This window comes from Camelus dromedarius, chromosome 11 (genome assembly GCF_036321535.1).
Source record: "Camelus dromedarius isolate mCamDro1 chromosome 11, mCamDro1.pat, whole genome shotgun sequence".
Classification (NCBI taxonomy): domain Eukaryota; kingdom Metazoa; phylum Chordata; class Mammalia; order Artiodactyla; family Camelidae; genus Camelus; species Camelus dromedarius.
This window is the reverse complement of record NC_087446.1, coordinates 62,887,207-62,913,952: the sequence shown is the minus strand read 5'-3', so window position 1 is coordinate 62,913,952 and position 26,746 is coordinate 62,887,207. Positions and strand designations below refer to the sequence as shown.

At 52.9% G+C, this 26,746-nt stretch overlaps 3 protein-coding genes across 7 annotated transcripts; 1 reads left to right on the top strand and 2 right to left on the bottom strand.

The window, feature by feature from the left end:
• Positions 1–684: 684 nt before the first annotated feature.
• On the bottom strand, positions 685–3,041 carry LOC135322405 (DDIT3 upstream open reading frame protein). The gene is made up of 2 exons (XM_064491160.1): positions 2,979–3,041; positions 685–726 (listed from the first exon to the last, which is right to left on the bottom strand). The coding sequence occupies exons 1-2, from the start codon at positions 3,039–3,041 to the stop codon at positions 685–687; spliced, it is 105 nt and encodes a 34-aa protein (XP_064347230.1).
• A 224-nt stretch (positions 3,042–3,265) lies between these two features.
• On the top strand, positions 3,266–12,397 carry MBD6 (methyl-CpG binding domain protein 6). 3 transcript variants are annotated; one of them, XR_010382962.1, is made up of 14 exons: positions 5,069–5,326; positions 6,357–6,420; positions 6,598–6,734; positions 7,025–7,127; positions 7,256–7,418; positions 7,647–8,702; positions 8,880–9,541; positions 9,816–9,969; positions 10,119–10,288; positions 10,420–10,833; positions 10,930–10,982; positions 11,205–11,268; positions 11,426–11,923; positions 12,183–12,397. XR_010382962.1 is itself a non-coding variant. In XM_064491157.1 (13 exons), exons 3-13 carry the CDS (start codon positions 6,622–6,624, stop codon positions 11,498–11,500), a joined length of 3,027 nt encoding a protein of 1,008 aa, XP_064347227.1. In that variant the 5' UTR covers positions 3,266–3,303; positions 6,357–6,420; positions 6,598–6,621; the 3' UTR covers positions 11,501–12,397. The 3 variants fall into 3 exon arrangements, 2 of the variants coding, with proteins under 2 accessions (XP_064347227.1, XP_031318136.2); XM_064491157.1 differs by lacking the exon at positions 5,069–5,326 and adding an exon at positions 3,266–3,303 and having other exon boundaries at positions 11,426–12,397; XM_031462276.2 differs by having other exon boundaries at positions 11,426–12,397.
• A 156-nt stretch (positions 12,398–12,553) lies between these two features.
• Positions 12,554–26,324, bottom strand: DCTN2 (dynactin subunit 2). Of its 3 annotated transcripts, none has more exons than XM_010993342.2 (14): positions 26,113–26,324; positions 25,129–25,197; positions 16,940–17,036; positions 16,718–16,779; positions 16,292–16,390; positions 15,862–16,022; positions 15,520–15,670; positions 15,126–15,191; positions 14,882–14,920; positions 14,623–14,700; positions 14,458–14,529; positions 14,115–14,217; positions 13,906–13,997; positions 12,554–13,007 (listed from the first exon to the last, which is right to left on the bottom strand). In XM_010993342.2, exons 1-14 carry the CDS (start codon positions 26,146–26,148, stop codon positions 12,921–12,923), a joined length of 1,212 nt encoding a protein of 403 aa, XP_010991644.1. In that variant the 5' UTR covers positions 26,149–26,324; the 3' UTR covers positions 12,554–12,920. The 3 variants fall into 3 exon arrangements, with proteins under 3 accessions (XP_010991644.1, XP_010991641.1, XP_064347229.1); XM_010993339.3 differs by having other exon boundaries at positions 14,091–14,217; positions 26,113–26,284; XM_064491159.1 differs by lacking the exons at positions 25,129–25,197; positions 26,113–26,324 and adding an exon at positions 19,578–21,393 and having other exon boundaries at positions 14,091–14,217.
• Between the last annotated feature and the right edge of the window lie 422 nt (positions 26,325–26,746).

The following is a 26,746-nucleotide window of genomic DNA, read 5'->3' as shown; positions in this document are numbered from 1 at the left end:
ACATACCCAGGATGGTGGTGGGTGGGGAAGACGCTCCACAGAGCAGTCAGGCTCCAGGTTGGCACACTGGCCTGCTGCCTGTCCGTGTTATGGCAGATAAAGTTTTACTGGAACACAGCCACATCCACTTATTTACATGCTGTTTACGGCTGCTTTCATGCTCCAGTAGTGGTCCTCAACATCTAAAATACTTGCTAACTGGCTCTTTAAAATTTACCAACCTCTTATCGGCAACGATATTCCCTCCTTGCTTTGCCCAGCACTTGATACATTCCTACCAGTTCCTGGTAAAAGTCCTCAGCCCCCCTGGGGAACTCCATTGATCATCTCCAGACCATCTGTGCTCCTTTCTCCTCCTGTATGGGGAGTTTGGGCAGACAGTCCTTTGGGTCAGTCTAGCCTTGATGGGAACTGAGGTGTGGTGTGGTGAGACCTCACCTGACCGCTCACTCAGAGCCACCTTTCAATTATGACATGCTCTAAGAATAGTGATTTGGTCACCTTGTTGGGGGCAGGCCAGGAGGCTGGATGTAGCCTGACAACAAAAGTCTGCTCAGATTCCAACCCTCCTCTTCCACCTTCTTCTAGGTGTTTTCATAATTTCTTAGGGTCCCAGTGAAGAGAGCCTAAGCAGCATCTCTTAGGGGTTGGTTTTGGGAAAGGGCCGGTTACGTTTACCTGCTTTCAGGTGTGATGATGTATGAAGATACACTTCCTTCTGGAACACTGTGGGGATCAAAGACAAATGTTAGCCATTTTTGGAAGGGAGGGGCAGGTTCTTTTATCTTCCGCTTCCTACTGGTCCTTCTTACATCCTGTCCTACAGAGTATGGATAGTTATTGGTCCCTGTAGCCATTTCCAAGGACAGAGAAGAGCCTGACTTCCTTTATTTTTAGTTGCTGACATTTGTAGTACTGATTACATAATAGCAAAATCGTGGCCAACTCAGCTTTCTGTAAATTCAAGGCAGGGTTAAAACCTGCCAGGGTTAAGGACTGGACTACAGGGGAGGAAACAAATCAAGTGGCCTTTTCCTAATTCCATTCCCACACTGACATCCTCCAAATGTGTATTTCCAGCCTGGACCTCCCAACTCTTAGCTGCTTACTTGCCATTCTCCTTTTGGATATTGAATAGGCGTCTTACACTTAACATGCCCAAAGACAAACTCCTGCTAATCTTCCCCTTCCAAAGTCTTTCCCATTTCAGTATACAGCAGCTTTAGTTGCTTGAGCCAAAAACCTTGGTATCGTCCTTAATTCCTCTCTGACACCCCACAATCCAATCCAGATCGCCAGCAAAATTTCTAAACTCATTCTTCAAAACCCCAGAATCTTCTCACCAACGCAGAAGTCCCTTGACTGCAGGTCTCCCAGTTTCTGCTCCTGCCACCCTTCCCAGAGTCTATTCACAACAGCCGCCAAAGTGAGCCTGTTAAAACTTAAGTCAGGTCGTGTCACTCCTCTGTTCAAAACCTTCTAATTTCACACCTGTTAAAGGCTAAAGTCCTTAAAATGGCTTAGAAGGCCGTACACAGTCTGTTCTTTCCTTGCCCTGCTTTTCTCACTGGCCACTCTCCACTCTCCCCCTTGCTCACTCTATTCCAGCCAACCAGCCTCCAATTCCCTAGATACTATGCAGGCTCCCACCTTAGGACCTCTGCTCTTGCTGTTCCTTCTCCTGGAAAGCTCTTCCACGTATCTTTTTGCATGGCTTACTGCCTTGCCTCTTTTTAGGTCTTTCAATTTAAATGTCACCTCACTGAGGGGATCCCTGACCACCCGATGTAAACTGTAACCTCCACTCGGCATTCTCCACCCTTCTGTGCTTTAGTTTTTTGCATGGCACTTAAGTATTTGCTTACTCTATGCCTCTTCCCACTGTAAGCTCTGTGAGAGCAGAGCTTTTTTTCCTCTCTTGTTCATGGATGTATCCTGGGCCCCAAACTGAATGGCTCATAGTAGGTGCTAGTTAAGTATTTGTTAGGAATGAATGGATAAATTCTCCCCAATCCCTCAGAGGGAAAGAACGAAGCCCAGAGGCAGAGAGGCAGCTGCCTATCCCTGGAGACTGTAGACGCAATATCGTCCTGAGTGTTTCTCTGCAGGCCTGTCCTCCCTGGGGGACCCTCCTTGCCTTCCAGTGTGTGGGACGTAGCTTTCATCAGCAGTGGAGCCCCGGGCCAGAGGGCTGCGGAGCCAAGCAGGGGGCTAGCCTGATGCAATGGTTACACGGAGATTAGATGGAGACAGGACAAGGAGAAAGAGGCAGGGACCGATCCCAGGGGAAGGACAATCCACTGGGGAGACCCCAAATGGCTTCCCATACTTAAAAGATCCAGGATGCTCTCTTGTGCAGGAGGCCCAGGGGCCTCTGCGGGAAAAGGAAAACCCATCATCACCTGTCCATCAACACCCTTTTCCCAAAAGCTTATGTCAGTCTCCTTAAGGTTCTGTTCTCTGCAAGGATGCAGAATGAATGTCCTGCGGAGAATCCAGAAGCCCAAGTTACTGACGTGGCCATACAGGCCCTGAGACGCGGCGGAAAGAGGATTAGGGGTGGGGTAGGGGTAGAGCCGCTGCTGGCAAAACGGCGGCAGCGGCCTGAGCCACGGGTTCTCGGCGCGGGGGTGTGTCCTGCTGCCCCGCCTCCCACAGGACCGGCCTAACTAGGAGACCTTGGGTCAGCAACGCGAGAATAAACCTCCCAAGGGCGGCTGCGGCCCCTTAGCCGAACAGCACAGAGCAGGGCCTGTACTCGGGCAGGGATGGAGTGATGCTGTCGCGCGAAGGAAGAAGGGTCTGTGAGCACCACTTCAGAATAAAGGATTCTCCTCATCCCTCCCCCGGACGGTCACTTAACTTCATCGTGGAGGAGGTGGGGCCACATCCTAAAGAGCGGATGCCCTAACTTTGAGGGGACAACTGGTGTCGCGAGGATGGGAGAGTAAAAGGTAGAGGGGGGAATCAGTACTCGCCTCTCTCCTCAGGTTCCGGCTCTGATTTTTGCTCTGTCGCTGCCACCCGCTCATCTTCAACATGGTATACTCTATGCCTTAGACTCAAGCCTCTGACCTCCGTAGCTCCGAGCAGAGATCTTTTAACGTGGCCTTGTCCTCCTCTCGGGGGCGGATCCAGAAGCCTACCAATCAGAAAGCGGCACGCCGGCGTTGGCCCCGCCTCACTCCTTACATCCGCCACTCAGGAGCCCCGTGGCACCGCCCCCATCGCTCCCTCCCGCTTGGGGGTCGACTTGGTGTTGGACCCGGAAGTGGCTTTGGGTCACGAGGCTTCGCGGAGGAGGTGAGTGAGTCATGCGCGCGCGCGGAGGGGAGAGCTGGAGGGGGGAGGGGAGGAAAGGGGGGCGGGGATGATGCAATGTTTGGCAACCGGTGTCTGTACGCGCACGCGCAGGGGACTACCGAGGGTGGTGGGAGGTGCGGGGGGGCGGTGGGGGAGAGGAGAGAGGGCGGGGCGCCAGCTCCGGGCACCCAACAGCCCCAACGGCTATCGACTGTGGTTGCCCCTAGGCTGCGGTGTGAAGCCTTACTGTAGCTTGTCTCCCTCAGGAGCTCTTGTTCCGCCCACCTGGCTTAGCCCGCGTTTTACTTCCTCCATAAGGAACTCCCGTTTTCTTTGGCCCCCTCGCTCCTAGATAATGGACACAGGTCTTTTAAATCTCTTTCCTTTGAAAATTTGCATTCGTCCACCAGGATTGTTTGCATCTTCTCGAGTCTTCTAAAAGGGATCTTCTCTTTCAGCCCCGGACTCCCCCTAAAAGGGCCGAAGAACTTGAATCCCCTTGATAGTCATTTTCAGCTCCTCTCTGAAGAGCACCCTTAGACTTTTATCTTTGTAATGTTTCTGATGAGCCTTCAGCATGCCAGAATTCCTCTTCTTTGCCGGGTGGGCTCGATACCCACTATTTCTCCCTATCATTTCCCACCGTGGTGCTTTCGTGCCCTTCACCGAAGACCAGGCCCGCCCTTTTCACTGCTAGATCAGCCAGTCCTGTGACTGCCAGCTGTGATGAGCCAAGCACAGGCCGCCTGCCTTATAGGTGCTTGGGCTACAGTAGAGCCTTGTTGCCTGGAACACTGCGTGCACCTGAGCGCACGACTGTTTTGGACTCGGTTGTCAGGAGCCCACATTCTAGACTCAGCTGTCCCTCACTTACTCAGGGCTCCTAGGCCAGGCACCTAATCTCTCCCTGCCTCACCGGTCTTGTTCGTAAATGAGAGATAATGAGTTGTGGAGGTAAAATGAGAGAACTATGAACTTGGAGACAGCTTGAACGAAAGTGAAAAGCACCATGTAAAATGCAAAGTATTTTTCTAGTGCCATTAGGTAGAAAACATGTGGTGGCCTGTTAGGTATCCTGCCATACCCTCATGGGGGAGCCAGAATTTGTCCTAAGTAGAAACTGTCACGAGGCCGGTTGTGGCTAGATGGCAGGTATAGGCGGTGGTGTGACGGTGACAGGTCCTTAGCCAGGCCTGCACCATTGCTCCAGACCTCCATTTCTCCTTCTGTAAATGGGGGTGGGGTAGGTTGGACGGACCAGATGGTCTCGCCTGGCCCAAAGACATGGCCAGGTTGTCAGTGACAGCCAGAGGTCATGTGACTTGACAGGCCGAGATCGTGTTGTGACATGCTGACCTGGGGAGGCGGGTCAAGTCCCAGCACACTACCCGGGAAGCCTTTGAGGCGGGGCAGGGCAAGTCGCGACTTTCATCTTTTGGGGCCGGCTCCTCCCGGACCTGGCATTCCTGGCTCCCCCAGCAGATTGTGGTTTCGGAGGGGGCCCCTCCCCGGGGAGGGCTGGGATTGGCCACCAGTGGCCTGGGAAGAAGCTCGGATCCTTCCGCGGGAGGCGGGGGTGGGGGGGCCGCGTGGGGTGTTTGTTCTCTTGGGGATTAATGGGGGGTTGTGGGGGAGGGGTAGGCGCGCTCCCGCATGCGCACTACGGCCCCTCCTGTTGGCTCGTCGTTGTCCGCTGGGCGGGGGCCCGGCCCCGCCCCTCTCCCGTCCGGGCAGTGGCGGCGGCGCTCGGCGGCTGCGGCGGTGGCGGCGGCAGCGACGGCGGCGGCGGCAGCAGCCTGCGCGGTGCCTTCTGGGAACGGAATCCCCAGGGCTGCCCCTGGCCCCCATGGCGCATGCGCGGGAGGCCGCTCGGTGATCCGCGGCGGCGGCGGCGGCGCTTCCTGCTAGGACCGGCCAGGGCCGTACCGGAGGCTCGGGCTCCACCGACCCTCCTCCCACTCCCTCCCACTCACCCTCTGGGCCGCGACTGCGCAGGGCGGGGCCGGCCGAACCATGGGCCGCGGTGAGTGCAGGGCCCGGCCCCCCCACCCTGCCCCTCCCCCTCCCCTCCCCTCCTGTCCCTACCCTCTGCCCCCGCCGCGTCCTCTCGGCCCCTTTCCCTGGCCCCATCCCCACTCCCCCGCCCTCACCTGCCCCCACCGTTTTCTCTCTCTCACTGCTTGACTTTTGCCTTCTTCACCTCCCTCCCCTCAGTGCTTCGCCCACCCTCCGCCCGCCCTCTCCCCAAGTTCCTTCCTACTTCGTGCGCCTTCCCCTCCTCCCCAAGCTGAGGGAAGCAGGCTGGGTGACAGGGCGCCTTGTTATGAGAGGGAAAGTTTAGAAGCCGCTGGTGTGGGGTGGTAGCGATGGTAAGGTTGGGGAGGATATTTGCAGGTTTGTGGGACGTCCCCATATATCAAAGGAGAATCTCTCTTGGAGCTAATTTGAAGTCAGTGGACAGGAGGTGCTGAATCCCCTTGTCTTAGGCTAGGGGGAAAATCAGGAGCTTCTGAGAATCATGGGCGAAGACAGAGCTGTGATTCCAGCCTTCCTTAAGACCCAAATGAACTAGATCAGTGATTGTCTAATGGAGCCAGGCATGGGGGAGTTACGCTGGTACCACCCCAGCGGGCAGTTGGGCAATTGTCTGGTGACCTGTGGGGCAATCTGTACTTTTTATATGATCTTCCTGAGGGGAAGGGAACAGCGGGGTCAGACTTTGGGAAACTTCCCAGTAGCCTGATGTTACGGGAATTAGCCCACACTCCTGGGTGAAGGCTTCTGTCCTCGATGGGACAAAGGGGCCTTGCCCTTTTATGTCTAGGGATTGGGCTGTGATTCCTTGGTCCCTGGGAGTTGAGGCTTTGACCTTCTGGTCTCTCGGGGCTGGACATGAAAAGGATGGTTGTGGACTCAGCGGGCAGATTCCTGGGATCTTTAATGGGTAGTAACCTCATATTATTAAGGATCTTTCCTTTGAGAGTGTCCTAGGCTGTGTTACTCTCCTAGGTTGGGCAGATTTCTTATGGTCCCTTGTCTCTTCTGTGTTGCAGGTGTGGGCTAAGCCGGCGGCCCCGGCCTTAGACTGGACCCCACAATGTTTGCAGAGATGTTCAGGTAGCCATGGTGGGATGACAGAGGGTTTCCTCCTCATTCTCACTCCCAGCTGAGGGTTTCATCTTGCCCCCAAGTTCTCTTGGGTCTCCCCACAACCTTTGCCTTTCTGGAGTATTCCCTCAGGTACCCAGCCCAGTTTAATCCTCCTAATGCCCACATGGATGTCTGTGTTATCAGGCACGTGGGAGCTGATTACACACAATGAATGGGGGCAATGAGAGCAGTGGAGCAGACAGAGCTGGGGGCCCTGTGGCCACATCTGTCCCCATCGGCTGGCAGCGCTGTGTTCGAGAGGGTGCTGTGCTCTATATCAGGTACAGCTCCCCAGAGTTCCCCAGTTTCTATCCCCAGGCGCTTCAGTTGCCTGAGTTTTCTCTCTCCCACCTGTCCTCTCAAATGCCGTATCTCTAGTGCCCTATTCCTCTCTTCTGTCTGTTTTCCTCCCTCAGCCTTTTTGCTCTCTGTATCTCAGGCTCTTTGAATCTGTTCTCCTTGTCTCTTCCCTACTCTCTGCTTTCCTAGGAAGGTCTTTGACTAATGAACCGTCCTTTAAGAGTGTCTCCCAATTCAGTGATCCATACTCTCTGATCCTGTCCTCTCCCAGCCCAAGTGGCACAGAGCTGTCTTCCTTGGAGCAAACCCGGAGCTACCTCCTCAGCGATGGGACCTGCAAGTGCGGTCTGGAGTGTCCACTCAATGTCCCCAAGGTCAGAGTGATGAGCAGTGCCAGAGTACAGGGATAAGCTGAGAGACTTAATGCAAATCACTGACTGTAGCAGCCCTTCTCACAGATTCCACCTCCTCAGGGTCCCTGTCTATGCCTTCTACCTTGCAGGTTTTCAACTTTGACCCTTTGGCCCCGGTGACCCTGGGTGGGGCTGGGGTGGGGCCAACATCAGAGGAGGACATGACCAAGCTGTGCAACCACCGGCGGAAAGCCGTTGCCATGGCAACTCTATACCGCAGCATGGAGACCACCTGCTCACACTCTTCTCCTGGTGAGTTTTCTCCACTTTATGGAAGACTGAGGAAAACTTAAGGGCCTGAAAGAGGGATGGTGGGAGGAGCTCTGTGAGAGGGAGCAAGAGAAGGGTGGAGTGGGGAGCTGCTTGGTGAGAGGCGGGCACAGGGAGGCTGGGAATTCATGGGAGAAGGGATGGAGAAAACAAAAGAAAGTTCCTGGAAGGGGAGCCACAGGTTGATCCTTCATTTCTCATTTATTGCAGGAGAGGGAGCGAGCCCCCAAATGTTCCACACTGTGTCCCCAGGGCCTCCCTCTGTCCGCCCTCCCTGTCGAGTCCCTCCTACAACTCCACTTAATGGGGGTCCTGGCTCCCTTCTCCCAGAACCACCCTCAGTTCCACAGGCCTTCCCCTCCCCTCTAACAGGCCCTGGGGGGCTCTTCCCACAGCCAAGGCTTCCTGACCCAGTCCCCTCTGGAGGCAGCAGCAGCCCCTGTTTCCTCCCAAGAGGCAATGCCCCCTCTCCAGCTCCACCTCCTCCACCTGCTATCAGCCTCAATGCCCCCTCATACAGCTGGGGAGCTGCCCTCCGATCCAGCCTGGTGCCCCCTGACTTGGGTTCTCCTCCAGCCCCCCATGTCTCCTCCTCACCACCTTCTGACCCTCCTCTCTTCCACTGTAGTGATGCCTTAACACCCTCTCCCCTGCCCCCAAGCAATAATCTCCCTGGTCCCCCAGCTCCCCCTGGTCCTGCCACTCAGCCACCAGTGTCTTCAGCCACTATGCACCTGCCCCTGGTCCTGGGGCCCCTGGGAGGGGTCCCCACGGTGGAGGGGCCTGGGGCACCCCCCTTCCTTGCTAGCAGCCTACTCTCTGCAGCGGCCAAGGCACAGCACCCCCCGCTCCCCTCTCCCAGCACTTTACAGGGCCGAAGGCCCCGTGCCCAGGCGCCCTCAGCTTCCCACTCCTCATCACCCCGTCCCTCTCAGCGTCGTCCCCGCCGACCCCCAACTGTATTGCGTTTGCTAGAAGGGGGAGGCCCTCAAGCCCCTAGACGGAGCCGTCCTCGGGCCCCTGCCCCTGCCCCCCAACCCTTTCCTCTCCCTGAGCCATCCCAACCAATTCTCCCTTCTGTGCTGTCCCTGCTGGGACTTCCCACCCCTGGCCCTTCCCACTCTGATGGAAGCTTTAACCTTTTGGGGTCAGATGCACACCTTCCTCCTCCCCCAACCCTCTCCTCAGGGAGCCCTCCCCAGCCCAGGCACCCCATCCCACCCTCCCTGCCTGGGACCACCAGTGGCAGCCTCAGCAGTGTGCCAGGTATGTGAGTGTGGTACAGCTCTTCCTCTGCTGGCTGGAAAGAGGCAGCCAGGGCACTTCTGGGGAGAATTTAGAGAGCTCTATGGTGGTTTTCTGGGTTGGGGGCAGGGAGGTTGGATTCTTTGGATGCTGGGAGAAAGGGCCGTCTTTGAGCTGAACCTCTCTTTTCCTTTCCAGGTGCCCCTGCCCCACCAGCTGCCTCCAAAGCCCCCCTAGTCCCCAGCCCTGTGCTTCAAAGCCCAACCGAAGGGCTCGGGATGGGGGCGGGCCCAGCCTGCCCTCTGCCTCCCCTGGCTGGTGGGGAGGCTTTCCCTTTCCCCAGCCCTGAGCAGGGCCTGGCGCTGAGTGGAGCCGGCTTCCCAGGGATGCTAGGGGCCTTGCCTCTCCCTCTGAGTCTGGGTCAACCTCCACCTTCTCCTTTGCTCAGCCACAGTTTATTTGGCGTGCTGGCTGGGGGAGGGGGACAACCTCCCCCTGAGCCCCTGCTACCCCCACCAGGGGGACCTGGCCCTCCCCTAGCCCCAGGCGAGCCCGAAGGGCCTTCGCTTTTGGTGGCATCCCTGCTTCCACCAGCCCCCTCAGACCTTCTTCCACCCCCTTCTGCACCTCCTAGCAACCTCCTTGCCTCTTTCCTACCCCTGTTGGCCCTGGGCCCCACAGCTGGGGATGGGGAGGGATCTGCAGAGGGAGCCGGGGGTCCAAGTGGGGACACATTTTCAGGTTTGGGAGACCTGCCCCCTCTACTGTTCCCCCCACTTTCAGCCCCCCCCACCCTCATAGCTTTAAATTCTGCGCTGCTGGCTGCCAGCCTGGATCCCCCCTCGGGGACACCCCCCCAGGTGAGGATAGTGGATGAGTGGGTGGGTTAGAACAAGAGGTAGGATCAGAAATGGGAGCTGGGAATCAAAGGCTTTGTTTCACGTCTGAGCTCTTCCTTAGGGCCTTTGGGGAGGGCTTAGTTCTTGGCTGGGGGCAGGATGGCTGCAAGAAGTGGGTCTGTATTTAATAAACCTGGTCTACTTCACGTGAGGCTTCAGTGAGACTGTGTGTAAGTTCAATAAATTTACTAACTGCTTTACACATGTAAGTGTTATAACCATTCTTTTTCCTTAGCCCTGTGTCCTGAGTGCCCCCCAACCTGGACCACCTACCTCCAGTGTCACCACGGCAACTACTGACCCGGGGGCCTCCTCTCTGGGCAAGGCCCCCTCCAACTCAGGGAGACCTCCCCAACTCCTTAGCCCTCTGCTGAGTGCCAGCCTGCTGGGTGAGTCTGAGGGAAGACTTTGGTATGGCAAAGAAGAAAGGAAGCAGGCAAAGTTGGGAGTAGAAATTGGGGAAGAAAGCCTTTTGACCACTGGGTAGAGCCTACTTGGTGTGCCTAGGGAGACCCCTGACTTTGTAATTCCCCAACAGGTGACTTGTCTTCGCTGACCAGCAGCCCTGGAACCCTCCCCAGTCTGTTGCAGCCTCCTGGTCCTCTTCTCTCTGGCCAGTTGGGGCTGCAGCTCCTCCCTGGGGGGGCAGCTCCTCCACCCCTCTCAGAGGCTTCTAGTCCCCTAGCCTGCCTGCTACAGAGTCTCCAGGTGAGCGTGTGGGTGGGTGTTTGTTTGTTAGGAAGAAAATTTTTTCCCAAACTGGAAATGTAGACATTTTGAGTTATAGTAGCAAAGGGCTCATGTTTGAGACTGACTAACATTTTCCTTTTTGCCTGCAGATCCCTCCAGAGCAGCCAGAAGCCCCCTGTCTGCCCCCTGAGAGCCCCACCTCAGCCCTTGAACCGGAGCCTGCCCGGCCTCCCCTCAGTGCCTTAGCCCCACCCCACGGTTCTCCCGACCCCCCAGTCCCTGAGCTGCTCACTGGGAGGGGGTCAGGGAAACGGGGCCGGAGGGGAGGAGGCGGACTTAGGGGCATTAACGGTGAGGCCAGGCCGGGCCGGGGCCGAAAGCCTGGCAGCCGGCGGGAGCCTGGCCGACTGGCCCTCAAGTGGGGGGCACGTGGTGGCTTCAATGGACAAATGGAACGGTCCCCAAGAAGGACCCACCACTGGCAGCATAATGGGGAGCTGGCTGAAGGGGGTGCTGAGCCCAAGGATCCATCCCCTCCTGGGCCCCATTCTGAGGACCTTAAGGTGAGTGCAGAGTGATGGACGTCCAGGCACAAGGGCTCTAAGGAAAGGCTGAGGCCAGGGTGCCTTTTCCTACACACAGAGTCCATCTTTTTTCAGGTGCCCCCAGGGGTAGTCAGAAAGTCTCGTCGTGGCCGGAGGAGAAAATACAAGTGAGTATTGGGCCTACCACAATCCTGGCCTTTCTCTACTTCTTGTTGCATTTATAGAAATATCTAAAGAGTGACCTGGCTTTCAAAAAGGCAGATACTAACTTGAGTGTGAATCAGGATATTATGCCTTTACTATCCAAATGGAGAAAGTTTCCCAGTCCAACTCTGAAATTCACCTGATGCTCAGAAAGGTGTTCCTGATTATCTGTGCCCTTGTTGCAGCCCTACTCGGAACAGCAACAGCTCCCGCCAGGACGTTACCTTGGACCCTAGCCCCACAACCCGAGTAAGTGTGCATCACCATGTGGGTGACCGTGGTGGGTAGGAGTGTATAAAAGGGATGAGGCAGGAGGAGAAGAAGGTTAGAGGGAGAGGGGAGAAAATAAAGGACTTCTTGATGCCTAGCTGTTTGATCACTTCTTTCAACTTCCCCTCCTGTATAGGCGGCTGTCCCTCTGCCTCCCCGGGCCCGCCCTGGCCGTCCTGCCAAAAACAAGAGGAGGAAACTGGCCCCATAGCAGCCATACCTGGAGCTGGATCTGACCCTGATTGGGGAGAGCTGAGTGCTGAGCCTTGGGAGCCCCTGCCAGCCACCTGCACCTGTGGACAGTGGGTGGGGGCACTACTCCCCACTCGGAGCACAAATGCAACCCCTTCTCCCACAATCCCATCCTGAGCCATTGCAGGGGGTAGGGAAGCTCACCCCCTCCCCCCCAAAGCCATGTCACTGAAAAGGCCTGGGGGGGGTGGTATATGGCCCTCTCCCCACCAGGCTAAGGGGAACACCCCCTTCCCCAGGTCTTTTATTTGTTTAAGTTATTTTTGCACAAATGACTCTTTTATATTTAATTCGACTTCATTGCCTCCCTTCTTGAAGCCAGCAGGCTCAGTTTACAAACCTGTGAGCTTCTGTTGGCTGCTGCCCTCCTTCCCAGTGAAAGGTACAAAGCAATAAGCATCATGCATCCTCCCCTCACCCCTACAACACCCCTCTGCCTCTGGCTCAGGTTGCTCAAAGCACAGATCCCCTTTTACCCCTGTCCCCAGGTTTGAAACACATAGCCTCATTTCAAGGTGTAGCCAGCTTCCCTCTACTTTCCTCTGGGATATAAAAAGGGGGTAAGGGGGCAAAGAGAGCCCTCCGGGTCTCGCCTCCCATACACACTACACTGCCCCTTCTCCCCCCATCAAAACGCTCAGAGACGTTGTGATGATGCGACTGAGGATTATGCAACGTGGTCCAACCGGAGCGGCCAGCATGACCAGCTGTCCAGGGGCTGCCTCCTGCCTTTTCTTTTGTAAAGACGAGACCCTTGGGAGTTTTAATTCTGTTTTGTACTTGCCCTGTGGGGCCTCCACTGCTTTTCTATGGGAGACACTCTTAATTTAACAGATGAGAATATTTTGAAACTCTGGTTCTGACTCTGTCCTCATTTTTTCCTTAGTTCTTTGGTAAGAACAGGTTACAATTTAAATCCTTTTCTGGTAGTAGAGAGTGGCTCAGACTGCCTGTTACGCTGTGAATGTCTCTCTCAGTGCTGCCTCTTCCCCAGGAAAAAGCAGAGGCCGCGCAGAGTACAACAGCATTTAATGGTCAGAAACAGTTGTACAGTATTACAGTCAGCCACAGAAATTGTGCTGGAGGACACGACCCAGTCCTTCCCCACACCAGGCAAAGCAGTACTGGACAGGAGCTGGCATGTGGCTGGACCCACATCCTCATCTCTGTGGCCTGAGGGGAGACCATCTAACACCCCCCAGCTACCACTCTACTCTTCAGAGGAGGGGAGTAAGCCCCACATGCAAGAAGATCCCCTTGCCCCCAGTGTCAAATGGGATGGGGTTGCAAGAGTTATGATTAAGGGGAAACCCTGTGTCAGGTGTTAACGGAGTTTGAAGGGGTACAGGTTACCCCTGTTCTCCACCTCCCAAAGGTGCTCACTTTCCCAGCTTCTTCATCCGTTTATCAATGTTGGCAAAATTCCCCTCAACTGTGGACAGGTTTTCGCGCATCGTTGTCTGCACCTGCGAAGTGACAGAGCTGTTTCACTCTTTGTTAGGTTCAGGAGCTTAGCTGAGTGAGAACCTGAAGAAATTCTCTTAGAGAAGACAAAAGAGAAATGGAAACATAGCTGCTGGGCCCGAGTGGGAAGGTTATCACACCAGTTTGCAGGCTGCCTTGGGTTACCGTGGGCCTGGCTCAGGGCCTGCCAAGCAGACAGGACTCTTAAGAATTCCCATGCTGACTTTAACCAGAACAGTTCTTTTTTACATGTAATGAGGGCCAAATAAGATTTTGTTGAAATGAGGCTTTCAGTGGTTCAAAATTTTAGAAAACTGCTCTGGAGGAAGAACATATTATACCAACACTTTAATTTATCTTGCTGGTGCTAGACTCTCAACTTCAGTGCTTCTGGCAGCACTGAAAACAGCGCCTCCAACAGAAACCAGGGACTCACTCTGCTGGGCATTAAGAGAATGAAGGAAGAGGCGAGGCCCACTGCCCAGCATCAGAAAGGAAGTGGCGGAACCAGGTTGGAGCCTGACTCCTGGTCTCAGTGTGCTAGTTCCTTCCAGTGTGCTGTGCTCAGGAGCATCTGGATGAGGACTCAGGGAGGGTAAAGCTGAGCTGAGACTACCGAGGGAAAGGATTGGTTTTATAGGAAAAACAGATATACTGAATTCCTAACAATTCATTCATTATTTCACCTACTCCGTATTACTCTGAGGTACGTATAATTTTCCAGATGGTAAGATGGAGGCTCATAAGTTTAAGTTGCCAAGGGTCCCACAACCATTGATAAGCAGTATGGAGACTCAAACCAAGCCCCCGCCACACCACCGTGCCACCAAATGGGCTAAGGCAGAACCCTACGGGTAGAGCTGGGGAAGGGAGGTAGCAGACCAATAAAGGGGCACACACCTGGGTCAAGAGGGTGGCGTTGTCCTTGAGGGAACAAGCAATCATCTGCTGTGTGGTATCCAAGTGTGTCAGAAGCTGACCGAACTGCATAGCTACAAAAGAAGGTCAGAACGGTATGTGTGGAGTTAAGACTCCAAGACCAGAGGAAAGGGAACAAAAATTGCCCACTTTCCAATTCCTCTTACCACCCCTGGCAGCTGGCCTCCCACCTTGTTCATGCAGCTGCTTGATGGTGACAAGTCTCTGCACCAGCTCAGGAAGGGTGGAGGCGATGGGGCTCCAGCGCTGTATGATTTCATACAGCTGGTGCACCTGCAGGGACAGGACAGCGGCCAGCCTTCAGTAAGTGCACGCTGACCACTTCACTAGCGTGAGGCGAGGTCAACTCTGTGGGGCAAGGAAGCATTGCCTTTTCTCAGCTGGTAAGAGCTTATGAAGACAGGGACCTGAGGATTCAGTGCCCTCACGGCTTTGCTCTTACCCCCAGGAAGACTCCAGAGTACACGAGGGAGCACGAGAGGTATGAAGATGGGGGAAAGGTATCTTTCTGACCTTGCTTTGTGTGTCTGCATCCTCTACAGAAGCTTTATGCTTGGCAATCTCATTCACCTTCCCCAGGACACTCTGAAAGTACAGATTTTAAGGTTGACTATAAGGGAACCCAGGGCTTCCTAAGTCCCAAGCTACCTGTAACCCAATTTGCCCTCCACTTAATACCTGTAGCCGAGCCTCCACTTGGTCCAAAACTGCAAGGTCAAGGGCGCTCACCTTTGCCTGCAAGAGCTCTACAGTCTCCTGGGGGCAGGGGTTGGGACAAGCTTCATGAAGAGGAAAGAATCAGACTAGAAGAGCCCCCCGCCCGCCCATATTCCACTGGAAGTAATTAATAAATAGCTACAGACCCCAAAACAATTCTCTAGGCAAGCCCTATCCCAGCATCCCCTCTGTAATCCACTCCAGTTCCTTTCACACTCACCATAAGGCAGGCTCCCTGCAAACCTGCAGAAAGGGGATTCTGATAGGGAAGAGGAGGAAAGAAGTCAGTGGTTCTTATACCTCCACGTGATTACCACTTTCTCCTATCCTTTCTGGTTCTAGTGGGCAACCACTGGCTGATCTTGTAACTGGAGCCCTTTCCTGATTCCCAGGATTCTGTGGAAAGCTGTGGACCTCAGGGTTCAGGATGTGAGGGTCAGACTAAGTATAGGAGAGCACCTGACCTGAGCATCCTGATCACAGCGTACAGTTGCTTCCAGCTCTGTTAGGCGCTTCTCAAGTTCTGCCACCTGGAGGAGGAGGGGGGAGGGGAGATTTGCCATCCACCTCCCTGCTACCGTGGTTAAGAGGTAAGATCCTGCTCTTTGCTTGTCTGCTTGCCATTCCCTCCCTCTTCCCTGCCACTCTGCCAAGGGACTTCTTTCCCTGGAACACCACCCTAGTCACAATCTTAAAATCTTAACTGAAAGTAGATGGTGAGGGCAACATGGAGAATGAAACATCAAGAGGAAGCAGAAGCACTCCCAGCACCCTCTCCCCAGATCTGATCCCTTGGAGGGAGGCAGTAAAGTCCAGAGTCACATCTCCCTTGACCCCTCAACCGAAGTACACACTTACTTTGGCAGTTTGAGAGAACTTGTCCTGCTCAGGCCGAGAATGTAGTTCGTAAGTGACAAGGCTGCTATCTGGGGGGGTCCCGCTGGTGGTCTTTCCCCCTGAACCAGCCCCTCTGCTGTTCTTTGTCGCTTCCAGCTGCAGCAGTAGACGCCTGGGTCAGAAAACCAGTAATAATATCATGACTTGAAGGATGTGGGTCAGCCCAGTCACTCTCATTTCTGCCGCACGGTCAGCATTGAGGAACAGCTAGGCCACCTCTCCCCTTAGTACCCCTGTCAGTAACTGGCTGAACCCCTCTACACCCCAATCAGCAGTGACTTCCCAACAAAGTCTGGCACCCACTTAGCCAGAGCTCCATCGGGGTCAGTCAGGTTGATTGCGGCATCTGGTCCCAGCAGCTTCTCCAGATGGGAAGCAACAAGCTGCTGCTTCAGGGCTGCCAGCTGTTTAGCCAGCACCACAGGGGTCAGCTTCTCCTCAGTGGCTGACTCCTTCACTGTCGTCTGGTGTGAAAAGAAACAGACAGTGAGGGATGGCAAGAGCAAATCAAAGAAAAAAAAAATAGATTAAGACCCTTAAAGGCAGCTGTGGCTGGAAGTCACTGGGATGGTCCTTATCTATCTACGGCACTGAATGTAAATTCATATACATTCCTAAACTCTGGAAACTTCAGTCCCCTTATCCAGGACCTTAGGGAGTCTTTCTCTTCCTGCCGAGAGGTCTTCCTCCATGTAAGTCATAGCAGAGAGGGGAGAAGAGAGTTTACAGTTACCTTGATTTTCTCAACTTCAGTTGTCAGCTCTTGGACCTCATGTAGTAGTCTCTGATACTTCTGCTGGGGTGTCTCCTTCACTCCCAGACCCTCTCCAAGCTAGAGAGCAAGCACAGATGGTGATGTTACACCTCCCAGTTCAGGGAACCTCAAGAATTTATCCAAACCCCAAGCCTAAGTTGTACGGGTATCATATCCAACTCAGAACACCCTAGTACAGAAGAACCGGAGATAGCTGGAGGCCTGGAGACTCTCCACAGCAAACAGCAAGGGGACAAAGCACCCTCAACTGCATCCTGCTGGGCTCCGCAGGACCCCCAACCAGAGAGAAACGTGGAATCTCAACTGTATCCCTCAATCTCTCTCCTAAATGCCCACTGGCTAGGATCACTGCACCACTTCCATTAACAAACACACACAACAAACCATCTCATATTCTCCAGATTCATATCCTGTTCTCTTGGTTTTTCCAATTCGATCTGAGAAATCTGCCAAGAAAAGAAGATGGAATTGAGGACTTGATCTAGGCCCAGGGCAGTCATAGTCTCAGATGAGTGTGAGGGCTTCCACAAGAGAGCTTTCCGCGGAGTAAAAGTCACTAATGCCTGAGGACAGGCTTCCCCCACCAAATTTCCAACCCAGTCTCACCAAGTCCCTTTGTTCCCACTCTCTTGTCTTTGAACTTGTCATAGGCAGCATTGGGATTGACAATGATGTGCTCCACACTTGTGCTTGTCAGCTCCTCCTGCAGGAAGAGAGAGTTCAGGCCCGGGCAGACTCAGTCCCACCCTAGAACTTCCCCAACCCCTCAAAGTCCCCAAACCATTAGGAGACTGGGCCCTACTTTCCCAAGGGTGGCTCCATTCCGAGCTGCCGACCTAGGCTCAACCTAGGAAACGGAAGCTTCCTGGTAAATTCGGAGTCTCAGTTGTATAAATATTAACACCCTGATTCAACTGGGAACAGAGGCAGCATGACCTCCCCACCCATTCTGTACATAAGCCTCCCCTCCCTCCCCCTCTCCCCCAACCAACTGGGCCCTCCCAGTTATCTGGCACACACCATGCACTCGGGGCAAGAAACCAGCCTGACCTCTTTTAACCTCCCTGCACCGAAAGTAAGTTTCCTTGCTGCTGAGGAAGTCCATTTTCAAGCTAACCTCCTATCTTTGCTGGAGGGAGAGAGGAGGGATGGCAGACAATCAAGCTAACAACTCCAAGGGCAAATATTAGGACTTTAATATGCTGCTGAAGGGGAGACACCAGCTCTTAACAAAAAGAAGGCTGGCAGAGGGCCTGACCAGAAGCCTGTTTCCAAGCTGCTATGAGGCCAGCTAAAGAGAAGCTAAAGAGAAGAGGCAAAGACTTATTTTTTAAGGGACATCATAGAAGCAACAAACATAAGCTGTGTCTGTTTGCTAAGAGCACCCATGGGCAATGACGATGTGTAAGTCCTGAAATGCAGACAGCCCAGCATCTTCTCAAAGGGAAGCTGCAGTACCTGCCTCTTCTCCCGAGCCCCTCTGCTGTTTCTCAAGCACTGAAGCTCTTCCATAAACAGGGGACACAGTCAAGAATATGAAAGAGACTTCACCCTAGAAATTGAGGTAGAGAAGTTCCCTCCTTAATCTATTGGCTGTCCAGATTCTTGTAACTGTACCAACACCAAGCCCTCCAGACTGCATGTCTCTCCTTCAATTGTCAGCAGTCCTACAGGTCTCACTGTGTTACTGAAGGAAGTGGAAGGAGACCCAGGAATCCTTTTCTGTTGGGGTTAACATCTCCACCTTCTGCAGGAGGAAGGCAAAGTGAACCTTCTTTCCTTTAACTAGAACAATGGTTCTCAACCCTGGCTGCACGATAGAATCACTCAGAAAAGGGGGGTGGGGTGGGGGGGTGGGGAGGCCTGGGCTCACCTCTACGGATTCTGATTCAACTGTTCTGGAGTAGGGCCGGGCAGGCCAGTGTAAAAGACACCCAGGCACACCATTCTGCTGTGTAGCCAGGACTGAGAATCTCTGCGCATGGGCATCAGGGGTTGGGGTGGGGGAGGATGACGGACAGACATCATGGATAAAAAGCAGCAGACACAAGCTCTGTCCTTCATCTCTGGTCCACTATTACAGAAAGAATCAGTGCGAGTGGCAGCTTTACAAATAAGGGAGGAGGAGGGGTTAGGACAAAATATCAACTCTGATCTTTATTTCTTCTTCAGGGAAGTGTAGGACAGAGGGGCAAGAACTCAAGATTAAGGGAAAATAAAAGGGTTCAATGTCCCATATGGGAATGCCTAGGGGAAGAAACAGCTGAATCCCAAATTAATCTCTCTTTAATCTTCTCTGAAATGTTATGGCCAGCATCCCCACCGGCCAAATAATTGTGGCCTCTGGCCTCTACAAAGTGTCTAGGAAGGACGCATGCTCAGGGAAGACCACCACCTGATCTCAAGTCCACCCTCAAGGATATGCTACTCCTCCGTATGAGTGCCTGATCAAGGCCAATGAAGTAGGGGGGAAAAAATCCTCTTTGAAAGGCACAGTCTATAGATCACGGAAAGAATTTAATCATAGCTACCAGTTGTCATGCCGTTATTACGGCCCAGGCACTATGCAGATGAGAATCGACTTTCTTATCGACTTTCCTAAACAGGAAAGGTGTGAAGGAACAAAGGGTCAACACACAGAAGGTGAGTTTTGGCGGTTCTGGACGGCAGCGCAGGGATGGACAGCGCTTGCGGCTCACTACTGCTGCTGTAGGAGCGTGTCCCGGGTCAGAAGGGCTGCCGATGCTGGCATCCTCCCAGTCTGCCCAAGGGTGTGGCCCCAGAGACTCAGGTGGACAGCACACTTTAGTCCGCCGGTGGCACCTACTCCGCCAGGGTCTCGGAGATCTGGGGGCATGGGTCGGACGCAGTGTCATTATAGTAATTTGTGAGATGGGAAAGGGTTGTCAGCTGGGGGTGGGGCTGAAGAGAGGGATGAAAGATTTAGTAAAGGCAAAAGGACAGAGAGACAACTGTCCTTCATAGCACACCCCGTTAAAAAGCAGATGAAAGGTCAGGCTTCTTACCAGCTCCTTGTGGTTTCCCCAGAGGTGAGAAAATCAAAAGAGTTAAAAGGAAAGGGAGTGGGGAAATGGGGGTGAGGGAGGGAAAAAAAAGACAAAATTGTTATTAGCAAATTGTCACATGCACTACACGACAGTCTTCAAACACACTGCACCACAGGGCCCAGGGGAGCCTAGCAAAATTTGGGGGCCAAGGAATTTCAGCTGGGGTCACCACATACCCCAAGAGAAAGGAGAGCTTGGGACCCTTTCCTCTCTGGCGGTGAGGATGTCATGAAGCTTTGCCGGTAACAGCAGCAGTTCAGGATCATCCGAGACCTAGTAGTTAGATGCTGCAAGCTAGTGGCATGGCAGAGCAAAGTAGGGGAAGAGAGGCTGAGGTGGAGGGGAAGCTCAGAAATGGCAGAATGTGGAGCAGAGGCTGTGGAAGGAGATCCCGAGGACCTGTAGCTGATTGAGGGTCCATGATTCTCAAGGCAGGTAGTTCATGGCTCAAGCCTTCCTGTCTCTTGGTTTCTTTAGTTTTGAAGAATTAGGCATTTGGATGCCAGAATCAGTCACAATGAGGGGGCTCATGCGGGTAGTTTGATATGCCTTTAGGTTAAATAGAACAGTGTGTGTCAGGTACAGATGGTGAGTTTAAGGAACTAAGAAGTACCTCACTGCAGCCCCATTCTCATGCTCTGCTGCCAGAGGAGAGGCAGGGCAAATCCTAGTCCCTCAGGTAGTCTGGTGTGTCTGTACCCATCCTGGGTGGCTGGTAACTCGCCCTGCAGCTCTGAGGGATCCAGAGCAATTCTGCCATGATGTGCTAGCACAGAGTCCAGAGACACCAAGATTCACAGCTACCAGCCATGTGCAAAACACGTTTCTTCAACCCTCTGTTCACAAGGTTCACAGGGGTTGGAGGGTGGACAAAGGGGAAAGGTGAGAATATTTCAAAGAGGCCCTATTTTAGTCCAGGCCACCCAGATAAGGCTCTACTTCCAGGCAAGACTGGTAAAGAACTGCCAGGGGGGAAGATCCAGCTGGAGGCACTGCTTCTCCAGGGGCTCTACCAATGGGGAGATAGAAGTGTGGGGAGTCAAGGATGGTTACATGTATATGAAAACACATGAGAGGATAAAGACAACTGCATCCTGCCCCAGAGATTTCAGCTAGATATATCTGAACCTCAACTTCTCCATTCCCTGTCTCATGCCAGGGTCCAGCCCAGCCAAGATTTCTCTTTCAGCTCAGGGTAGAGGTGGATCCAGGTCCTGTGGTCTGGGCTGGGCTGTCTCTGCAGAGTGGGTGTCAGCACACACAGGTGCACACATGCAAACACACAAGGGAAGGCACACATAATAGATCTTTCTCTTACTTGCGCCACCAAGCTAAAACCAGCTTGGGAGAAACTCAAGGAAAAAGAGAGGACAATAGGCCATAAGTTCAAGTTCAAATCATGAGGAACAAGCAGAATGGGGGAGGACAGAAAGTCGTTTTATAAAGGAAAGTGGTACATTAGTTTGTAAATAGTATGTACCACCTTCAGGTCTGTCCTTTGGGTGGGCTGGGAAATGATGAGATTTTAGGGGTAACTCCCATAACCTGGAGTGGTCACAGTCACCATGAGAACCTGGTACACCCAGCCAAGCTGATTACAAAATTCTAAGTACCCTGATCCCAGGTACCAGTTTACCTGCAACATGACTCCTAGGCCCTCTCGCAAATAACCTCCCAGACTCCCCAGGGCTGTCTGGCTAAGTGGCTGTGCCTCAGAGGGCCAGATCCGAGGTTCTAGATCAGACAGGGGAAGAGGTCACTGCCACTCTGAGCCTGCTCAGGCTCTATGCCAACACCGCAGCCAGGGGGACTTCAGAACCATGATGACTAGGAAGATGGATAGTGCTGCAGAACAAAACTGTCCAGGGTGGACCGACACAGTGCTGACCGTCCAACCATTTCTAAAGGAGGGGTACAGAAACAGAAAGACTTGTGAAAGCACAAAGAACCCAAGTTAGTACCCTAAAAATGCATGTAACACCCCTTTCCTATCCTATTTACCTTTCTCTAAAGGTTTAACATAGGGGAATACTAAAATGAGGTTTTCTCCAGGGGTAATCCACATACAGCTAAGAAGTGAGGGCCACTGCTACCCCCCTTGTTCTCCACCTTGTCTGGAATGGCTAAAAGTCATTCTTTTTAACTCCATTTCAGTCTGAGGAGGAGAAAGGCAACCCCCTTCTAACTCCACCTCTTAAATGTCTCATGTCCAAAAGCATTCCTAGTCTCCATGTTTCTGTCCCATCCTCCATTGGACAGTTTTATTCTGCAGACCTCACAAGGGGAAGAGACAGTGATTCATGAAATCATAGTTGTGCTTCTAAACCTTGATTGATGATCTTTAACCATGAGATCAGCGGGCCTCTTAGTGACCCAGCTAGGGATGTATTAGAATTTAAAATGCTTAGCTTCAACAATAGCACAGAGACAGAGCATTGCATGCGAGATGGCAGATGAAGAAAACATGCAGAGAAGAAGCGTCGAATGGTCTTACTTGTGCAAACTAGTGTCCAGGCAAGGTGGTGAGGAGGGAGGATGGGGGAAGCATTAGGAAAAACTCAGGTAAGTTCAAGTGCGCCAACAGTCAATGAACACAATCAAGCATACTCTGTGATAACCCAAACCGTAAGGAAGGAAACCTACTGCTGCTCACCTCAGGCTGGTGGAGTTCCAGCCTTATCCACCCTTTGGCGAACTGAAGCCTCTGCCAGAGCCCCACCGAACTACGGCTGGGTCCTTTTTCCCCTTTTCACGTGGCATCAGGGACAGTTATGGCTCAAGGGGAGAAACTACATCTGGTTTCTAGAAGATTTTATAAATATATTCCCCTTGCTCCAGCAATTCAAAGCCACGAGCAGAATGCCTCACAGACCCAAACGCAGGCTGTGGGCCCAGCGGGGAGAGAATCCCAACTGGAAATTAGCTTTCCTGACAAGACATTTTAAGAAAAGTTTCCAACAAGCCCATCACCCCAATCACCCCAGAAGTGTCTGAAATACAGAGAGGGGATCCTCACAGATTGAGGAGGAAAGGGCTCAAAAAGCTTGTGCAGTTTTTGGGCCCATTCACTTCAGAATACCTTACTTCCTGCTAAAACTGTCTTAACGGGATAACAGGAAAACTAGGATCATCTTTCCCAAAAACAAAACCTTCTACTATTTTCCTCCTCCATCCTCCCCACCATGGGAATCACACACTTTTATGTTTACGTTAAACTAGGAATTACAGTCTTCAGGAGCTACCGGAGAACATTATTTCCTTCAGCAGCCTGATTCCTTCCACAGTGAAGCAATCAGAGGAAGGAGGTGAAAAGACAGTGAGGGTCAACACCCTTTGACTATTTCTTTAAACAAAACATCTGGAGACCGCCCCAAAAGGTTCCATAAGAAGCTGCTCACACTGGTTGTCTCCAGGGAAGAGAACTGAGCAGTGGCAGGCAGGGGTGGGAAGAGACACTTTTTGTCCTACTGTGCATATATTATCTATTTTAGAACCAATGAAATTAAAGTTGAAGTAATCTGGAGACTAAGGCAGAGCATGCTGTTGCCAGGAGTTAAGAAGGTGACTGAAACCTCACGGTGCAGCCACAATAGCGGTGATGTGCACTGTCACCTGGACTAGGTCTTGGAAGGGTAGGTGAGAAGGGGATGGGCTGCTAGCGAGAACCCAGGCCTCACGGGAATGAGGTTTCTGGATTATCTAAGCACAACCCACTGCTCCTCAAATTGCACATTTACATCAGTATTAAGAGCAGTGGCAGAACCATTACTCAGCTGACTTCCCGAAAGCTGCCCTCCTAAGGCCCAGAGGGACGTGCAGGGGCCAGAGACATTAGCTGACATCAGGGAGCATCTCAGGCCTCCCCCACCCCAGCTGGGGCTCCTGAAGCAGCTGAAGGGGTCCCCACTCCCCACTCTTCCCTAGTGATGGAGAGTCATTTAGCTGAGCCTTAGGTGATGGAGGCAACTCGCTCCTCTCGTATTTACCATCCAGTTCCCAGACACTTCTACACCAGCATCCTGGGCAATACGCCACAGGAAATGAATACTAATGGGATCCTCTCCCCATCCAGCCACCCTACGAGATGCTGATAAAATAGGCTGCTCAGGCTCAGCAGGGAGAAGCAGCCAATCAGGGCTGTACATTCAGGTTCTCCCATGCTTGGAATGGGTGTCCTGCTCTTTTTATTTAGGAGACAGCACCTCCCCCCCCCACCCCCCGCCAAAAAGAGACAGCCCAGTAACTTCAAAAGGAAAGTTACAATGTATTTTTGGTTTGGAAAGGGAACTGCTTTGATACTACCTATCTGTATCATAGTCAGCAACAGAGGGACAAAGTTCCACTCATTATCTCACCATGAAGGCTCGGTATTTTATGGGCAGAGGCCCAGGCCAGAGTTGAATAGTCCCTGAACGGTGGTATAGCAGAATGGAGTACTCGGCATTCGAGGTCAGAGACAGCTTCCTAATAAGATACCTCTTAGAGTGACAGGTGCACATCTCGGTCCTTGAGCAACAACATCTGCATTATCTCCAGATACTCAAGCTTGCGGGACAAACTGACATGCCAGCAAGTACAGAAGCCACAAGGAACACACCACTGAGAGAGGGGACAGGGAAGGTGTTCCCCACCAAGTAGGAACTACTTCCACATGGGGGAAATCAAATAAGGAATAAGTGAGTACGCCAAGCCATACATTTTAAGCCAGCAACCAGCATTCTCCAGAACTAACCAGCCCCACAGACATAGCCACAGGACTTACAGACACATGTACTGAGCCTGTTCCCCCTGACTTTTAGTCACAACTTTATTGAGATCTCACACCATCAGTGTGACCCTAGCCCAGCTCCCCTTAAAAATAACAGAACCTAAAACACATCCTCTAAGACACGCTAATAGACCTTTGCTCTCCTTGGCACTCACATACAGAGTTTTTAACTATGTTGATTTCATTCACTCAATTTTTTCTTCCATGTTACCTGTGTGTATCTTAACTCTCCCATTAGTCTGGGGAATTTTTGAGGGCAAGGACATTTCTTCCTTGACATTACACAAAAATTAACAGAGAATGAACACGTTCAATAAACAATGCTAAGTGGTTTCCCTTAGTTAAAATGTGTCCATAGCTAATTCCTTCCTCCTCAGAGTTCTCCTTGGATCTGAAAATGCTACCAGGGCCTCTCCTGTGTTGATATGAAAGATTTACGTTCCTCCTCAAAGTTATTTTGCTCTGACCAGGCCCCTTGTCTTTCTAAAATCTCCCATTCATTTTCCTGCTCCTTGCCAGTGGAAACTGTATAATCACATAAGAGAGTACTCCTCTATACTTCAAAGTCAAGCTCTTGGCAGGATACTAATGAACACGTATTGAGTGCTGCATTTTATGAAAGAGAAGGCCTGGGTCTTAACCTCAAGCAGTTTATAAGTGCTCAGACTTCATGATTCATTATGATGGACTAGCACCTAGGGGCCTAACTAAGTCACTAGCCCCAACCTATTTTGAGCTATTTCAATTTTATTCAGATTGCCCAAGTATCAGGTCTTTTAGATGTAATTCCACTGACCTGACTCTCCTTTCTGGCACTGTTCATTGGCAAGCCCTCCAACATACCTACCACCCGGGCTGGGTTGGCATACCCGCTTATTGCTGTGGCTTGCCAGAAAAGGGCCTGCCTGGGGGAGAGAGATCACTGTTCAGAGGAGTCCTGAGGCAGCACATAGTCTTACCGCATCAAACTCCGCTTGATCATCCTCAGGCAGGTCGCTGGTTTCATAAACATCTGGCTCGTTTCTGGCCTGCAGGTAGAAGCAGTGACCACCCAACCTCACTACCCAGCATTCAACAGCCCTGACCTCCCCTCCCTCTCCATCTGAACAAGTTAACAGAGGAGGCAGGCTGCGACGCCAGGATTCTGCCCCTTCTCTTCCACCTGCCCAGTGAACTGCATCAGTTCCCATGTCTCAGAGGGGTGGAGATGACAATGGGGACAAATGGGACCTCATGGTAAATGGTGAGTGTAAGTAATGTTACCCTGAATCTGAAAGGCAGCGGGTCCTCGGCAATCATTATGTCAGAAGTAGGAGAGGAGCCATCCTCGGATTAGGCCCTGTACACCACTACCCTGGCCCAAGGGTTGAGAGTGACTCAGGACCTTAATACCCAAGGTCCTATTCCAACCCCCACCCCGAGAATGCAGGAATGCAGGCCGGACAGCACAAAGAAAGGGTGGGTACATGCCGGCATGTGCGGGGGTTGGGGAGGAGGTTCCCCAGGGGACAGTTCTCCATCTGGCACAAGAAGCGTCTGCCACGGTAACCTCTTCACTTTTGGCAGCGTGAAGGCCATCACCAAATGGCCTGGTATGTGTGCCTGGGGTGGGGATGGAGGGCTTATGGGAAGATTTGGGGAGACACGGGTGGTGTTGATACGGATGGTAGAAACCTTCGGGCACAGTGGTAAGCGCCCGGGGAAGACTTCTGGGCCGAGAAACCGGCGAGTGCCGGAAAGGGGCCTTGTAGGCCATCCCACGGGCCGGCCCAGCCAGGTCGGAGGAGTCGGGAGGTGCTGCGACCCGTCGGGGAGCGAGCGGCGGTAGGCCCTGGGGCGGAGGAGGGGTTGCAGGCGGGAAGGGTCACAGGTTGGCGTCTGTCGGGGGTCCTTAGGAGGTCGGGGGCGCGGTCCTGGGGAGCCGGGGCCGGCCTTGTACTCACAATGCCGGGAAGGTCGGCGTATTTGGGGTCCGCCATGGCGGCGGCGAGGCGGGGTGGGGGAACCGGGGCCTCGGTGGAGCCGGGGCCGGTGTTCGGGTAGGGGAGAGGCTGGGTCCGGGTCCCGGGCTAAGGCGGCCGCAAAGGGAGCGGCGGAGGAGGCGGAGGAGCAGGAAGTCTCGCGACAGAAGTAGTACAAGAGAAGGGTAAAGCAAAAGTCGCGAGAACAGCCCGCTGCCACACCCCTGGAGAGGCAGGGATTGGCGAGAACGAGGCTAGGGAATGAGGTAATGGCGGGGAAACGCCGTCTGGGATTGTGGGATGTGTAGTCTTGGTCCACCGGGCTTGGGCGGGGACCGTGATTTCATACCTCTTTTCTTTCATTTTTACGTCAAGTCTGTGAAAGAGCTTTTATAATTCCTGTTTTTCAGATGAATAAATTTGGACTCCCAGAAATTAAGTGACTAGATAGAAACAACACAACTAGGCATGCTGTGGCACAGCCAGGGCTTCAAAACAGTAACAAGAAGTAAAATTTAGTAAAGGCTTAGTCATGTTAGGAATGAAAAAGTTAAGTGATCTTCTCAAGCTAGGGCTGTTTAGGGCTGTCACGTAAAATACTGAACGCCTAGTTAAA

Bases quoted from the DNA above. Each gene is read 5' to 3' on its own strand.
- LOC135322405 (XM_064491160.1), bottom strand. From the start codon at position 3,041: ATGTTGAAGATGAGCGGGTGGCAGCGACAGAGCAAAAATCAGAGCCGG. The intron at 727-2,978 runs GCGAGTACTGAT...TGATCCCCACAG, and splicing joins GCCGGAACCTGAGGAGAGAG to TGTTCCAGAAGGAAGTGTAT.
- MBD6 (XM_064491157.1), top strand. From the start codon at position 6,622: ATGAATGGGGGCAATGAGAGCAGTGGAGCAGACAGAGCTGGGGGCCCT. The intron at 7,419-7,646 runs GTGAGTTTTCTC...CATTTATTGCAG, and splicing joins CTGCTCACACTCTTCTCCTG to GAGAGGGAGCGAGCCCCCAA. The intron at 9,970-10,118 runs GTGAGTCTGAGG...ATTCCCCAACAG, and splicing joins GCTGAGTGCCAGCCTGCTGG to GTGACTTGTCTTCGCTGACC.
- DCTN2 (XM_010993339.3), bottom strand. From the start codon at position 26,148: ATGGCGGACCCCAAATACGCCGACCTTCCCGGCATT. The intron at 25,198-26,112 runs GTGAGTACAAGG...TTCTACCTGCAG, and splicing joins ACGCCGACCTTCCCGGCATT to GCCAGAAACGAGCCAGATGT. The intron at 15,192-15,519 runs GTAAGTGTGTAC...CTCCTCCTCCAG, and splicing joins AGTTCTCTCAAACTGCCAAA to GTGGCAGAACTTGAGAAGCG.